Source organism: Clarias gariepinus, chromosome 6 (genome assembly GCF_024256425.1).
Source record: "Clarias gariepinus isolate MV-2021 ecotype Netherlands chromosome 6, CGAR_prim_01v2, whole genome shotgun sequence".
In the NCBI taxonomy this organism is placed as follows: Eukaryota; Metazoa; Chordata; class Actinopteri; order Siluriformes; family Clariidae; genus Clarias; species Clarias gariepinus.
Window position 1 is genome coordinate 4,150,808 of NC_071105.1, and position 15,276 is coordinate 4,166,083.

General features: G+C 39.4%; 2 protein-coding genes across 2 annotated transcripts; one reads left to right on the top strand and one right to left on the bottom strand.

Annotated features, from left to right (window-relative positions):
* Positions 1–1,977: 1,977 nt before the first annotated feature.
* Positions 1,978–14,604, bottom strand: zgc:152986 (uncharacterized protein LOC101884054 homolog). The gene is made up of 6 exons (XM_053498165.1): positions 14,433–14,604; positions 12,420–12,580; positions 9,314–9,490; positions 7,452–7,584; positions 2,413–2,535; positions 1,978–2,319 (listed from the first exon to the last, which is right to left on the bottom strand). The coding sequence occupies exons 1-6, from the start codon at positions 14,602–14,604 to the stop codon at positions 2,051–2,053; spliced, it is 1,035 nt and encodes a 344-aa protein (XP_053354140.1). The 3' UTR covers positions 1,978–2,050.
* crbn (cereblon) lies at positions 7,482–15,276 on the top strand. The gene is made up of 11 exons (XM_053497573.1): positions 7,482–7,656; positions 9,033–9,142; positions 9,299–9,501; positions 10,401–10,559; positions 10,641–10,794; positions 10,895–10,957; positions 11,312–11,396; positions 11,719–11,834; positions 11,972–12,036; positions 12,389–12,520; positions 14,390–15,276. The coding sequence occupies exons 1-11, from the start codon at positions 7,581–7,583 to the stop codon at positions 14,565–14,567; spliced, it is 1,341 nt and encodes a 446-aa protein (XP_053353548.1). The 5' UTR covers positions 7,482–7,580; the 3' UTR covers positions 14,568–15,276.

The following is a 15,276-nucleotide window of genomic DNA, read 5'->3' on the forward strand; positions in this document are numbered from 1 at the left end:
TTTTCCCGCCTGCGCCTCTTCTTGGTCTTCTTCGTCTCCTCACAGACCAAGTTAAAGTGCCTTACTGCCACCCAATGAACGGGAGTGCAGTAGTAATGCGAAGTTTGGATAATTTTAGTGACTCGGTTCTTTGAATCTTGTTCATCAATATGAACGAATCTTTTTTGAGTCATTTGGTTCATTCTGTTCTTTCGATCAGAAATAAAATAAAATGTTACATTTTCAATAAACAGACCTCCAATATGTCTCTATACAAAAAATTGGGTATATTTCCAATAATGAAAATATTACAATGCAGTTAAGGAAATATTATAATAAACAGAATAAGTAGCTTACCATGTGTGGTGTGAAAATGTGTCTTATTGGTTGGAGCCAAAGATAGAATCACTGCACGCTTTGGAAAAAAACATATTATGTTTGGAATACTACTGAAAGATAAAAATAGTAAGTTTTTCAATAATATATAACTAATTTTAGGCAAATTTTTCATTCATAAATGCAAATGTATAAAAACATAACCTTATTTTTCGGTCTTTAAAAAGGATTTTATTTGCAATTATGTTCCATCTTTGGAGCATATGAAAGATAAAAAAAAAGGTAAGAAATTTGCTGAAATAATAAGAGACCTTGGTTTATTAGAAGAAAAATAGAGACCCTTTTGCATTTGTATCTACTTATCTATTTTGCTTATTTATTTCTCTTTATTATATATATATATATATATATATATATATATATATATATATATATATATATATATATATATATATAATTTTCTTGAGTGTTTTTTTTTCAATACTTATTTTTCTGGGTAATTAATGTGTGCTTTGTTTTTTGATCAATTTTTACTCAAACTTTATGTTGCTATTATAAATGTATATTTTGTTCTTTATTTTCATTCAATAAAAAGAAAATATATATATATATTTTTTTAACTCAAAGGTAATTTAATTCTGTTTCCTGTACATAACCTATGGAGAGTTTGCGATGATTTGCGCATGCGCGCCCAGGAGAAAATAAACAAATTCCTCTCCGAGACTACTCGTTCTTCTGAGTCACGTTAAAGTTCATAAACAACCCATCACTAGAGTGCAGCAGTGATAAAAAGAAAAAAAGATATCGTTACTTAATAAACAACAGTTAAAACATTTTGTGAACTAAATTTACTATAAACATTTTATGCCCAGGTCTCAACTGGATAGTGTAGCTTAGTAACTAAAACTGTCAACCAGATAACATACTTGCAGTTTATCCTTACTCTACCCCTCATACAAAGTGTTTATATGAGGGGGTATCAAAATATTTCAAAATTTGCAGACCACAGATCCTGTCCTCCTTTAGATGCTTTAAAACCTAACAGTATAATTTGTTATTGATTTTCTGGCCCTTGGGGACGAATTCTCGATGCACAATGATGTGCATGAAAAATGATGAGCATGCGTTTGGTCAAACTGCGGACCTGTCTCGCTTCTTTTGATCGTGTAAACGATGGGCTCTTCCACTGTGAAGACCGTTGCTTAGTTAGTTCACTTCAGAAGAGCTTTATTGGCATAAATGTTAACAAAAATGAAGTTTTTAATCATAAGTTTTAACTACCCATACACCCGAGTTTCATCACCGCAATGATCCTTGATATGAAGAGGTCATCTAGGTCACACTGACGCTGAGGTTCTTGGCAGGCTTCGATGCGAAGTTCCTTCAGTTCCTGGGTCAGCAACCTGGGGATGAACTAGGCAGCAGAACAACGCAAATCACGTCCTGATCAAATCACACGTGAGGATTGTCTGGACTCTTCCGTATGACACATGGACAACATGGACAAACACCTTCGAATGACTCGTCATCGTGGCAGCTTTGCACCATTTCATGCAGAATTTCACATTCCTCTTTGTTATAACTATTGAGAGAGAAATGCATTTACATTTTACACAGCATCTTGGACATCAGTAAGTTCAAAAGAAAATCATCACCATAAGCTGCTTTTAAAACATGCTCTTTATTTAATGTTTAATTAAAACACAATCTCTGCATTTAAAAAATCTCTCTGACTTTACAGCATACTGAAGATATCGCTGAAAAGATCATCATGCTCATCACCCTGGCCTTCATCCCATAGAGAAGAGCTCCACCCCTGACCCAGACCTGCATCTTCATCCCTTAGAAACTCATCCTCCATTCGCAGCAGATTTAACAGCTCAAGCAGACCCAAGTCCAAGAAATCCCCGTTACCATAAAAACCATGCCGGTCACTACGAAAATCTTGTTCGCTGTTTTGGTCATAGGTTCGCCGCCTGTTTTGGTCAGACAGCACTTCGTAGGCTAAGGGAGAAAACAAAGATGCCATGAGACACCAGAAGAAGAGATAGAAAGACTGAGTATGCGTGTCCAGCTGCAGTAGGGGTGGACACACACCTTGTGCAAGCTGTGTAAAGTCGTGTTGAGCATCTGGGCTGCGGTTCCTGTCTGGGTGGAGCTTTCGAGCGAGCTGGTGAAAGGCTTTCTTGATCTCTTTCTGAGATGCAGAGCGAGGAACTCCTAACACGGAGTAATAATCAGCCAAACACACCAGTACACACACGCAGAGTATCAGCAGGACATTCACGCTGACTGCCTGGGCCACTGACATCCTGGGTATGGGGATGAACAGACACACACACACAGAAGTTTCCCTCTTTAATTAGAACCTTCCAACAGTTACTGATGATTAATGCAATACATACAAAAAAAAAGACAACCTTAACTTTTTAAAATACACACACACACACACACACACACACACACACACACACACAAAACGTCACACTACACTTGTTAAATGTTGTACTGTAAACATGGCTACATGTTTATGTCCTTCTGTACATTTTTTTAATAAGAAATAATTTATACCATTTTTTATTTTGTTTTTTTTTATATAATTTTTTCTTTCCCCCTTCTTTTTAAAGGAGCAACATACTGTATATATTAGCAAAATAGTGGTAAATAAATAAATAGGATCACACTGTTCTATACTGTATTTTAGTATATTTGATTAATACATTTGTTTCATGTTATATCTTATATAATTTTATTATATATGATAACAGAAAGCACAGAAATGTCACTCTGTTTCTTTGTTAAGGTGGTGACCTCAGGCCTAATTATCTGACTTTTTATTTCTTTGTATCTATACCTTATTTTAAAAGCTCTTTCTCTATCTGACCAACCTGATGATTAAATATCAAAACTGAATATTGATGATTTTCCATGTTAATATTTAAAACACTGGGAACTAAACTCAGGCATTTTTTTGTTTGTTTTTTGGACATAATGTAGGGTTTTAAAGTAAAAACTTCATACTAATATTATTTAACAAAAAAAAGTATTTTACTATGTATCTGTCTTCTTTGTCTTTCGGCTGTTCCCTTTCAGGGGTCGCCACAGCGAATCATCTGCCTCCATCTAACCCTATCCTCTGGATCCTCTTCTCTCACACCAACTAACTTCATGTCCTCTCTCACTACATCCATAAATCTCCTCTTTGGTCTTCCTCTAGACCTCCTGCCTGGCAGTTCCAACCTCAGCATCCTTCTACCGATATATTCACAATCTCTCCTCTGAACATGCCCAAACCACCTCAATCTGGCCTCTCTGACTTTATCTCTAAAACATCTAACGTGGGTTGTCCCTCTGATAAACTCATTCTTAATCCTATCCATCCTTGTCACTCCCAAAGAGAACCTCAACATCTTCAGCTCTGCTACCTCAAACTCTGCCTCCTGTCTTTTCTTCAGCGCCACTGTCTCTAAGCCGTAGAGCATCGCTGGTCTCACCACTGTCCTGTACACCTTTCCTTTCATTCTCGCTGATACTCTTTTATCGCACAACACACCTGACACTTTTCTCCACCCATTCCAACCTGCCTGTACCCGCCTCTTCACCTCCTTTTCACACTCTCCGTTGCTCTGTTGACCCCAAGTACTTAAAATCCTGCACCTTCTTTACCTCTGCTCCCTGTAGCCTCACCGATCCTCCTGGGTCCCTCTCATTTACACACATGTATTCCGTCTTGCTGCGGCTAACCTTCATTCCTCTGCTTTCCAGAGCATACCTCCACCTCTCCAAATTTTCCTCCACCTGTTCCCTGCTCTCGCTACAGAGCACAATGTCATCTGCAAACATCATAGTCCATGGGGACTCCTGTCTTACCTCATCTGTCATCCTGTCCATCACCAGAGCAAACAAAAAGGGGCTTAGAGCCGATCCTTGATGCAGACCCACCTCCACCTTAAACTCTTCTGTCACACCTACAGCACATCTTACCACTGTCTTACAGCTCTCATACATGTCCTGCACCACTCTAACATACTTCTCTGCCACTCCAGACTTCCTCATACAATACCACAGCTCCTCTCTTGGCACCCTGTCATACGCTTTCTCTAAATCTAAAAAGACACAATGCAACTCCCTGTTACCTTCTCTGTACTTCTCCGCCAGCATCGTTAAAGCAAATACTGCATCTGGTGTACTCTTTCTAGGCATAAGACCATATTGCTGCTCACAAATGCTCACCTCTGCCCTTAACCTAGCTTCCACTACTCTTTCCCACAGCTTCATTGTCTGGCTCATTAGCTTTATACCTCTATAATTGCCACAGCTTTGCACATCTCCCTTGTTCTTAAAAATTGGCACCAATACACTTCTCCTCCATTCCTCTGGAATCCTCTCACTCTCCAAGATCTTGTTAAACAAACTTGTCAAAAACTTTACTGCCACCTCTCCTAAGCACTTCCATACCTCCACAGGTATGTCATCAGGACCAACAGCCTTTCCACTCTTCATCCTCTTCAACGCCCTTCTCACCTCACTTCTACCAATATTTCCTGTTCCACAACAGTCACCTCTTCTACTCTTTGTTCTCTTTCGTTTTCCTCATTCATCAACTCCTTAAAGTACTCCTTCCATCTTCCCATCACCCTCCTGGCATCTGTCAGTACATTTCCATCTCTATCTTTAATCACTCTAACCTGCTGCACATCCTTCCCATCTCTATCTCTCTGCCTTGCCAACCTGTACAGATCCACCTCTCCCTCCTTACTGTCTAGCCTAGCATACAAGTCCGCATATGCTCTTTGTTTGGCCTTTGCCACCTCTACCTTCACCTTACTCTGCATCTCCCTGTACTCCTGTCTACTCTCTTCAGTCCTCTCAGTGTCCCACTTCTTCTTAGCTAGCCTCTTTCCCTGTATACACTCCTGGACTTCCTCATTCCACCACCAAGTCTCCTTGTCCACTTTCCCCTTACCTGATGATACACCAAGTACCCTCCTACCTGTCTCCCTGATCACATTGGCTGTAGTTGTCCAGTCAACTGAAAGCACCTCCTGACCACCCATAGCCTGTCTCAACTCCTCCCTGAAGACTACACAACATTCTTCCTTTCTCAGCTTCCACCACTTTGTCCTCTGCTCTGCCTTTGTTCTCTTCGCCTTCCTCACCACCAGGGTTATTTTACACACCACCATTCTGTGTTGTCTGGCTACACTCTCCCCTACCAACACTTTGCAGTCACTGATCTCTTTCAGGTTACAACGTCGACACAAGATGTAGTCGACCTGAGTGCTTCTGCCTCCAGTCTTATATGTCACCCTATGTTCCTGCCTCTTCTGGAAGAAAGTATTTACATTTCCATCCTCTTTGCAAAGTCCACCACCATCTGTCCTTCTACATTCCTGTCCTGAAGACCAAACCTGCCCATCACATTTTCATCACCTCTGTTCCCTTCCCCAACATGTCCATTGAAGTCTGCACCAATCACCACTCTCTCACCTCTGGGGATGCTCTGCATTACTTCATCTAACTCAATCCAGAATTTCTCCTTCTCTTTTAACTCACATCCTACCTGTGGGGCATAACCACTAACAACATTGAACATTATCCCTTCAATTTCCAGCTTCAGACTCATCACTCTATCTGATACTCTCTTCACCTCTAGAACATTCCTTACAAACTCCTCTTTTAGGATAACTCCTACTCCATTTCTTTTCCTATCCACACCATGGTAAAACAATTTGAACCCTGATCCTAAGCTTCTAGCCTTGCTACCCTTCCACCTGGTCTCCTGGACACACAGTATATCCACCTTCCTTCTCTGCATCATATCAACTAACTCTCTTCCCTTCCCTGTCATGGTCCCAACATTCAAAGTCCCTACTATCACTCCTAAACTCCTGCCTTTCCTCTTCTCTCTCTGCTTTCGAACACGCCTTCCTCCTCTCCTTCTTCGACCAACAGTAGCCCAATTTCCACCAGCACCCTGTAGGTCAACGGCACCAGTGGCGGTCGTTGTTAACCCGTGCCACGACCGATCCGGTATGGGAATTATATTCTTGATTCGCATTGTTGATTTGGCAAATGTTTTACGTCGGATGCCCTTCCTGACACAACCCTCTGCATTTACTATGTATCTGTAGAAGGAGGAATACTTAAAAGGAAATCACAGTGTAGCCTATTTATGACAGTTTATAGCTTTACCACAAATGTAAAATAAAATCCTAAAAAGAAAAAAGATTACTACATAGAAGACAAATATATCGAATGTGAAATACAAAAGTGATTTCTGAGGTTTTATTTAGTGGTATTAAGTTATAATTCAGACTTTTTAAAGAATAGGTATATATATTAATTGTTTATGATGTCCTTTTTTTACTTTAAAACACAGAATTGAAGTCTGACTTTTTTTGTCTTGCGTAGTTTTAGAGTAAACCTTAGATTATTTTTTCCAAAAAAAAAAAAGATAATTATGGCATATCTTTAAAATTTATTGATGTTTGTTCTGAAAAAGGAGGAATATTTGAAAAAAAAAAAACACTGTTAGTCTATTTGTAGTAATAAAGCAAGCAAAAATTGTACTACGTAGTAGACTATAAAATATAGAAATGCTTTCTGAGGTTTCAAAAATATTATGGTACAACTGATTTTTTCTTTAAGCTGTGTACACGAGTTGTTTCAAATGTTCATTTATTTCTTTTAATGCTTAAAACACAACAGAATTCAGACATTTTGTTTTTTGACAATGTAAGATTTTAGAGAAAATCTTAGATTATTTTAACAAAGAAAAAAAACAAATATTTTACTTTGTTTTATTTATATTATATTTGTATGTTTAAATGTTTATCACCTTTGTATGTTTGTATGTTTGTCCACATTTGTTTTGAAGAAGGAGGAACATGAAAGAACAAATCACTGTGAAAAAATCCATGTGTAGGCTATTTGTAGCATCAAATACAAACAAAGGAATCCCCCCAAAATTAAAAAATGTTTTACCACCTAGACGACAAATATATGGAGTTTGTGTAATATAAAAGCGATTTATAAGTTATTAAGTAAGTAATAATGATTATGTTTTAAACATATATATATATATATATATATATATATATATATATATAAATGTATATATGGTTTGTTTGTACCTGGGAACCGCGCGCTGTAGTTCCTCCTCCGGACAGCAGAGGGCGCGCCGGCTTTCTGCGCTTCTTCTCCGCGCCTGCTCTCAGGCTGCTTGTGTTTGGGGGCAGTAATCATGGTGTAAACACACGGCCATGGCTGATGAGAGAGAAGGAGCTGACAACAACAACATTAACGACGACATGGGGAATCAGCTGCAGCTCGTGCCGGGTGAGTGTTTAGCTGTAATCTGAAGGATAAGAGCCAGCGCGAGAGCAGGAGCTGAAACACTTCCGGCCTGTTTGTGAGCTGCGCAGAGTTTTCACGGTTTAACTCCGCATTAACTCGGGATTTCAGACAGGACAGGCTTTAGGGTTTGGTAGATCTGAGTCTGTAAGAGTTTAGGCGCTCATTCACATCCAAACAGGTCGTGTCTGAGGATTTAAAATAAACCTTAAGCATTTTGCAGAGAAGTGAAAATGAAAGCACTGATTCAAAACAAATTACAGCTGAACGAATTATATTCATGTTTGCCAGACTGTGACGTGTATTTTACACAACAACAAACACGCTCAATCTTTCCCCTAAATTATAAATGCAACAACCAATCAGCGTCAAAGTCTGGAATGATTGACAGCTGCACTTCACGCTGGAAGTCCCGCCCCCTTCCTCATACGAGGTGCTGTCGAAAAGATTCGAGACTAGTTACACACCAAGGCTGTGTGCACGGTCACAGGGACATCGAGGCCAAAAGACGCCGAGCTGTCACCTGGTTTGCTATTTCACCGTGGACAGCAAGTTAAATCAAGGAGCGAACGTGAAATTCTGCATAAAACTGGGCAAATCTGCCACAAAGCCATGTTTGACATGATTCTGCAAGTTTACGCCGATGCTGCAATGAGTTGTTTAAAGGTGTTCTGAGTGGCATGTGCGTTTCAAGAGCGGAAGGACATCACTGAGGACAACGAGAGATCAGGAAGACCAGAAAGATCAAGCTTCAATGAGCTCAACGCCCAAAAATGTCGAAACCGTTTACTAACTTGTGCATGGTGATCGTTGGAGAACAATCCACAACATTGCTGCCATTGTCATACGGAACAAACCAGACGATCCTCACGTGTGATTTAAACACATGCTGAGTTGCTACTGAGTTCGTCCCCAGGCTGCTGACCCCAGGAGCAGAAGGAACATTGCGTCAAAGTCTGACAAAACAGGGTGCCTTGGATGACCCGTCCTTCATATAGAGGATCATTACATGGGGTTAAATTTGGGTGTACGGGTATGATCTTGAGATGAAGCAACAGTCTACACAGCAGTATCATCTCCACGAACGAAAAAGGAGAGGCAGGTCCACAGCTCCGCCGATGCAGCATTGCGCGTTGATAATTCGTCCCCAGGGCCCGGACCGTGAACAAAAAATTCTACTGTCAGGTTTTAAGTTGCCTGAGGGAGGTCATACAGTGAAAACACAAAGCTTGTGATGAGAGCTAATCTCAACTTTTTGATACAGCCCCGTATCTCACAATATTTACGTTTTGCTTAAATTGGAGTTAGAAACAAAAAAAGAATAAAAATGGACTACTTCTATCTGCTATCTGTTTCTGTAGAAAATGAGGAGGTGGAAGAAGACGAGATGGAAACTGAGGACCTGGACAGCGAGGGCGCGGAAAAGCCGAGCATTATCAACTTCGACCCCAGCCTGCCCACCTCGCACGCTGTGAGATCGCAGTCATCACTAACACTTCAAAAATAAATGTGCCATTCAGTATTCTTACAAAGAAATGCATTATACAATCATTAGAGAGAGAACAGAAGGCACACACTGATGATGTCATTGCTCATTTCTAATGCCTTTTTTTTTAACATGTTTTAGTATCTGGGTTCGGACATGGAAGAGTTCCACGGGCGCACTCTTCACGACGACGACAGCGTACAGAGTATCCCCGTCCTCCCTCACGCCACACTCATCCTGATCCCGGGGCAGACACTGCCGCTGCAGCTCTTTAGACCACAGGAGGTCAGCATGTTCCGCAACCTGGTTAGCCGCGACCGCACCTTCGCCGTACTGGCAAACAGGTAACCGATAGATTCATGTGTTCATCCCTGTGTTTATGCATCTGTCTACCCTTTCGTCTATCCAACCAGCCGTTTATCTATCCAACTGCCTATTTGTCCATCCAGGCATCCATCCACTGATTCATATAATCATGCATTTATCCATTTATTCGTCTGTCAGTCTATCCATTACTTTTTGATCTATCCATGCATGCATCCATATATCGATCCATCCATCTACCTGTCCCTTAATCTATCATCTTTCTGTCCATCTTATTCATGTGCATTTTCATGCATGCATTCATCCATCTCCCTTTCATCTATCTATCCATCAATGTATTTACCTGTCTATCCATCTGTCACTCAATCTATCCGTCCATCCATTTAATCCAGCTTCAATGTAAAATTTAATAATTGTGTGTAGAGACTAATTTAAGGTTTGCACGTGAACCCAAAAACTATTTTGAGGTTATGCAAAAAAAAAAAGATTTTGTGTCATTTTTTTTTTCCCACCACAAACATTCTATGGTCATCTCACTTACTTAATCTGATTGGTCAAGAGGGGAAACAATGGGCTTGGGATCACTGCATGTGGCTGTAAAAGTTCCACTGTGACCTGAGCGTGCAGGTGGCTGTGTTTTTCTAAGCAGGGTTGAGTTCTGAGTAAAACCTGTGTGGGAGGGTGACGTGAAAGACGGGAGTACCATGCTATAGGTATTAATCACCCAGAAGCATCGCAGAACAATGTCTACAAAGTCTTTTGTAAATATCAGTTGTCCCGGTTTGATTTAAACACCCCTCGTGTATTCTGATTTAATGCTTGTAAATTAGATTGAAGAAACATTGTCTGTGTGAATGTAGCTAGAACTCGTCACACTCCCGAGTAACGATTCACTAAGCTGATAAACACTTCTCTGCAGTCCGGACGCTGCCGAGGGAGAGGTGCAGGCGAAGTTTGGCACGACGGCGGAGATTTACGCCTTTCGTGAGGAGCAGGAGTACGGCATCGAGACGGTGAAAATCAAAGCGATCGGGCGGCAGCGCTTCAAAGTGCATGACATTCGCACACAGGCAGACGGGTGAGACTTACTTAACAGCGCCACCTAGCTGAAAATACTGGATCACACCGTGAATCACTGATTATATCAGTTTATTTTTAGGATTCGTCAGGCCAAGGTGCAGATTTTGCCAGAAAGGATTCTGCAGGACCCTTTGAGTGCAGTGCAGCTCTCGCCTCGCTTACACAAACATGTTCCAGACACCAGAACCACGCCACCGCAGAGCCAAGCACAACGCTGCCACACCTACAAACGGGTAACGAAAGAATACTGTACACGAAGCGTGATATTTTATCTGTGAGCTCATTTAAGACTAACACTCTAAACTGTTTCCTTTCTCCCTCTCTTTCTCTTAGAAGAAGCTGTATCCTGCCAGTATGACCCGATGGCCTTCCTGGGTTTACGCCTTGTACGACTCGGTGAGTTTTTATACCATTATAAATGGTCTCATAACCGGCAACTCGCAAACAAATGCCTCTCTTTTTTTCTAAATGATCATAAAAATAAATAAATAAGTAAGTAAATAAAAAAACTGAGATATTGTTAGGAATGACTTGCAACTTGAAAAGTTAGTACTGTAAAAAGGGATACGCCCCCCCATGGACAGGGCTTATATATTGTAATAAGCATTTAATTGGAAGTTGAGTCTGTGGAATTTGTGGAACTATTTAAATATTATCAAGTAAATATTTTTTTATATTTTTTTTTAAACTTGTAGAACTTGTATTTTATTTAGTTTGTGATTATAGTATGTGTATATGTGTGACATGCAGGAGACTCTAATGAGCCGAGTTAAGAAGCAGCTCCATGAATGGGACGAGAACCTCAAAGATGAATCTTTGCCTACTAATGCTATAGGTACAGTACATGCACATACACACTCCTATATGCTGCTACACACTTGATGTGAGGTATATGTCCTGGTAATGAGAATACAGGAGTGTGTAGGAGCGTTATCAACTGTGCAGTGTCCAAGTGCAGCAATCATGAAAACTTGGACGATGCAGTAATAAACAAACAAATAAAATAATACAAAATATACTTATTATTACTGACTGTGTAAAGCTGCTTTGTGGCAATGAAAATTGCTAAAAGCGCTATACAAATAAAATTGAATTGAATTGAACTTTCAAAAGTATATTTGTGTGTGATGTGTGTGTGTGTGTGTGTGTGTGTGTAGATTTCTCCTACAGGGTGGCGGCGTGTTTGCCGATAGATGATGCTCTGAGACTGCAGCTGCTGAGGATTGGGAGTGCCATTCAGAGACTCCGGTGTGAGCTGGACATCATGGACAGGGTGGGTGTGTGTGTGTTTTTTTTTTTTTTTTTTTTTTTTTGACATGCTTGACCTAGAGATTTGTCAGAAGCCTTTTCTTAGTCATTATTTTGATGCTTGTGTGTGTGTGTGTGTGTGTGTGTGGCTACCCTCTGCAGTGCACATCTTTGTGTTGTAAACAGTGCCAGGACACCGAGATCACGACCAAGAACGAGATCTTCAGGTAAGACGCTCACAAACATCCCGTTTTCAGCTCCTCTCCTCACATTTAATCAATTAGTGTATGAGAGGATTACATAGAGAAAAAATCTCAGAATTGACTTCTGTCATTCTACACAATCAAAAGTCCAGATTTGACTTGAACGCCTCTTGGTTTTATCACTGGGATAAAAAAAAATTCTAAGCGGGAATTCTTATTGAGTTTTTCATTCTTGGTGTTGAGTAAAATGCGGTGCTAGGTAGTTCTGCTCAAGACAGCTGTATAGCTGATGACCAACTCACAAAACAACACATTTTAAATCCCTTTTTTATTATTTATCTTTTTTTTCATCGGTTTCTCTGGTCCGTCTCCGCAGTCTGTCTCTTTGCGGGCCGATGGCAGCTTACGTGAATCCTCATGGCTACGTCCACGAGACTCTGACTGTCTACAAGGCCAGCAACCTTAACCTGATCGGGAGGCCCTCCACACTGCACAGCTGGTTCCCGGGGTGAGCACGCCATCACGATCTTCATTACACACTGAGATGATCGGCGAGGCGGCTGTTTTGCTGTAAATAAGAGTTAGATAAGATCATGAGGATTTAATTAATAGTTTTATTAGTTTTAAAAGTTTCCTGACTTTTTCTTAGGGATTTCAGTGAGAAGTATGTTAAGGTAAAAATAAATAAACTTGTGAACAAACAAATATGCGAATGAACTCATAAATACACAAAACAATGGGGAAAGAAAAAATAAAAGATGAAATCAGTTACCCAGAAATATATCACTGAATGCGTCAACAAATGAATGAAAGGGTGAATACACTAAATGCACCAGTGAATCAATGAACCGGTGAATAAATCAATGTATACATGAATAAATTAACCAGTTAATTAATTAATAAATAAATGAACTACTGAATACAGTACACAAATTGAATAATGGAAAGATGAAGATGAATTAACTAATTAATAAATGAATAATGAAAAATTTATTGAAGGATAAATAATAAAATGAATAAATAAACTAAAATTAATGAATAGATGCTTAAAATAACTAATACATGAATAAATAATTAAATAAAATGTGGAATTGATGAACCAATAAATTATTTAATTATTAATTAATATATAAATTAATGTACATATGAATTAATGAATATACGAATACAGTGGAACCTCGGATTGCGAGTAACCCGGTTTGCGAGTGTTTCACAAGAAGAGCAAAAATTTTTAATAAATAAACAACTTGGTTTACAAGTACCGAGTATCATGTATCACTAATGCGCTTCTTGTTTTGATGCCGAGCGTCACATGATCAAAACTGAGCCAATGTTTTTTCTTTCTCTTGCACTGTGGAATTGTGGGTAATCGTCTCCCCTGCTGGGTCTTAATGCTCGTCTCTTACTGGTATAATCAACATCCGTGCACGTGTGTACTGTTTACTACAACAGGAAGAGTTACTGTGTAAGACGTGGGGGGGGGGGGGGGGGGGGGGCGTGTCTGAGTCCTCCTCTCCTCTTACTTTAGATTCTCTCTCTTACACACACACACACACACACACACACACATACATAGGGTCTGCATGCATAAACGGAAACACTTATCTGTCTGGATTTTTATTTTTTACATTTTTTTAAAGGTAAAGTGCAGGTTAATTTGTTTTATTTTTACCTTATATTTTGTATTAATTATTTTTATGTATTTATTTTTGTGATGTGGAATGAATAATTAAAGTTTTCATTATTTCTTATGGGAAAATTTCAGAGTGTTTTGAAATACGAGCCCGCTTCCGGAACGAATTATGTTCGTAATCCAAGGTTCCACTGTAAGGGATGAACGCACCAATAGATGAAGGAAGAAATAGGTTAGTTAAAGAAATAGGTTGGTTAAACTAACTAAACACTATGAAATAAAAGAACGAACCACAAAAATATGCAAGAATGAGCCAGTAAATTAATGAAATTAAGCAATATATAATATATATTTAATAAAAATGGATAAAAATACTGACTGAGTAGTCATCTAATGAATGCAGGCATATAAATATATAAATTTATAAAAACCTGAGTCAATGAATAAATTCATGAAGTAATGAATAGCCTTATGGATGAATTAACCAATGAATATATGAAAGAATTCATCATCCAATAAATATGATAGAAAATGAATTAGCTTAATTAATCATCTACTGAACGATTTAACTGGATGAAAAAAAAATCCCTAAAGAATGAATTACTAAACCTCTGAATAAACAAAGTAATAAATTAAAGAAATGAATGGGCGAGTAAACAAAATAATACTTAAAAAAATTAAGTATAAATTAATTAATCTAGTACACATAATGAATAAGTTTTTTAAAAAGTGTGTGTGTTTTAGGTACGCGTGGACTATCGCGCAGTGCCGGACCTGCGGTTCTCACATGGGCTGGAAGTTCTCCGCTGTGAAAAAAGATCTGAGTCCTCAGCGGTTCTGGGGTCTGACTCGCTCTGCGCTCTTACCCACAATCCCTCAAGGCGAGGAGGGTGTGGAGGGCTCGCGCCTGCTCTGCCTGTGACCTCAGCACGCTGCATAAGCACACAGATCTCGCGCATCACCCGTCCTTCATCACACGCCACACCTCATGGAAGCAGGAAGGAGGGAGAGAGAGAGAAAGCAGACACTATGAGGCACTGAGAATGCTGTCGACTTTAATTCAGTTTATCACAATCAGAACGTCACGCACAGGAGAGCGAAGTGTGTGTGTATATGAGATTCATCATATCTTGTGTTTTTTTCTTTCTGTTTGATGGATATAAATCGGCTTTTCTGTAAGATAAGCACGTGTGTATATAGGTGAGTGTGCCACTGTGACTGCAGATCCAAACGGACAGCCTGTGATTTATTTAAAAAAAAAGAAAGAAAGAAAAAGTCTTCTCTTTGGTGAATTACAGTATAGTAGATATTTTTATAGTTTATATCTTTTTTTTTTCCTTCCATCTCCTGGAACAGTGATGGGTTTCCGATGTAAATGTCTTTTAAGACGTGTGTTTATAGAAAGATGGCTGTGTTATAGAGCGCAGTAATGCAGATGATATAAAGGGTCTCCAATACACACTTATTTAAGTACATGCACAAACACACACACCTCACACACACTTTACACAGCTTGTGCATCATAATTCTTCGTCTTTCATCATCGCAGGCGTATTTATGACCGTAATATTCCAAGGATTCATGCTGATCAGTACTAAATACTAAACAATAAAATCTGGAATGTCTATTTG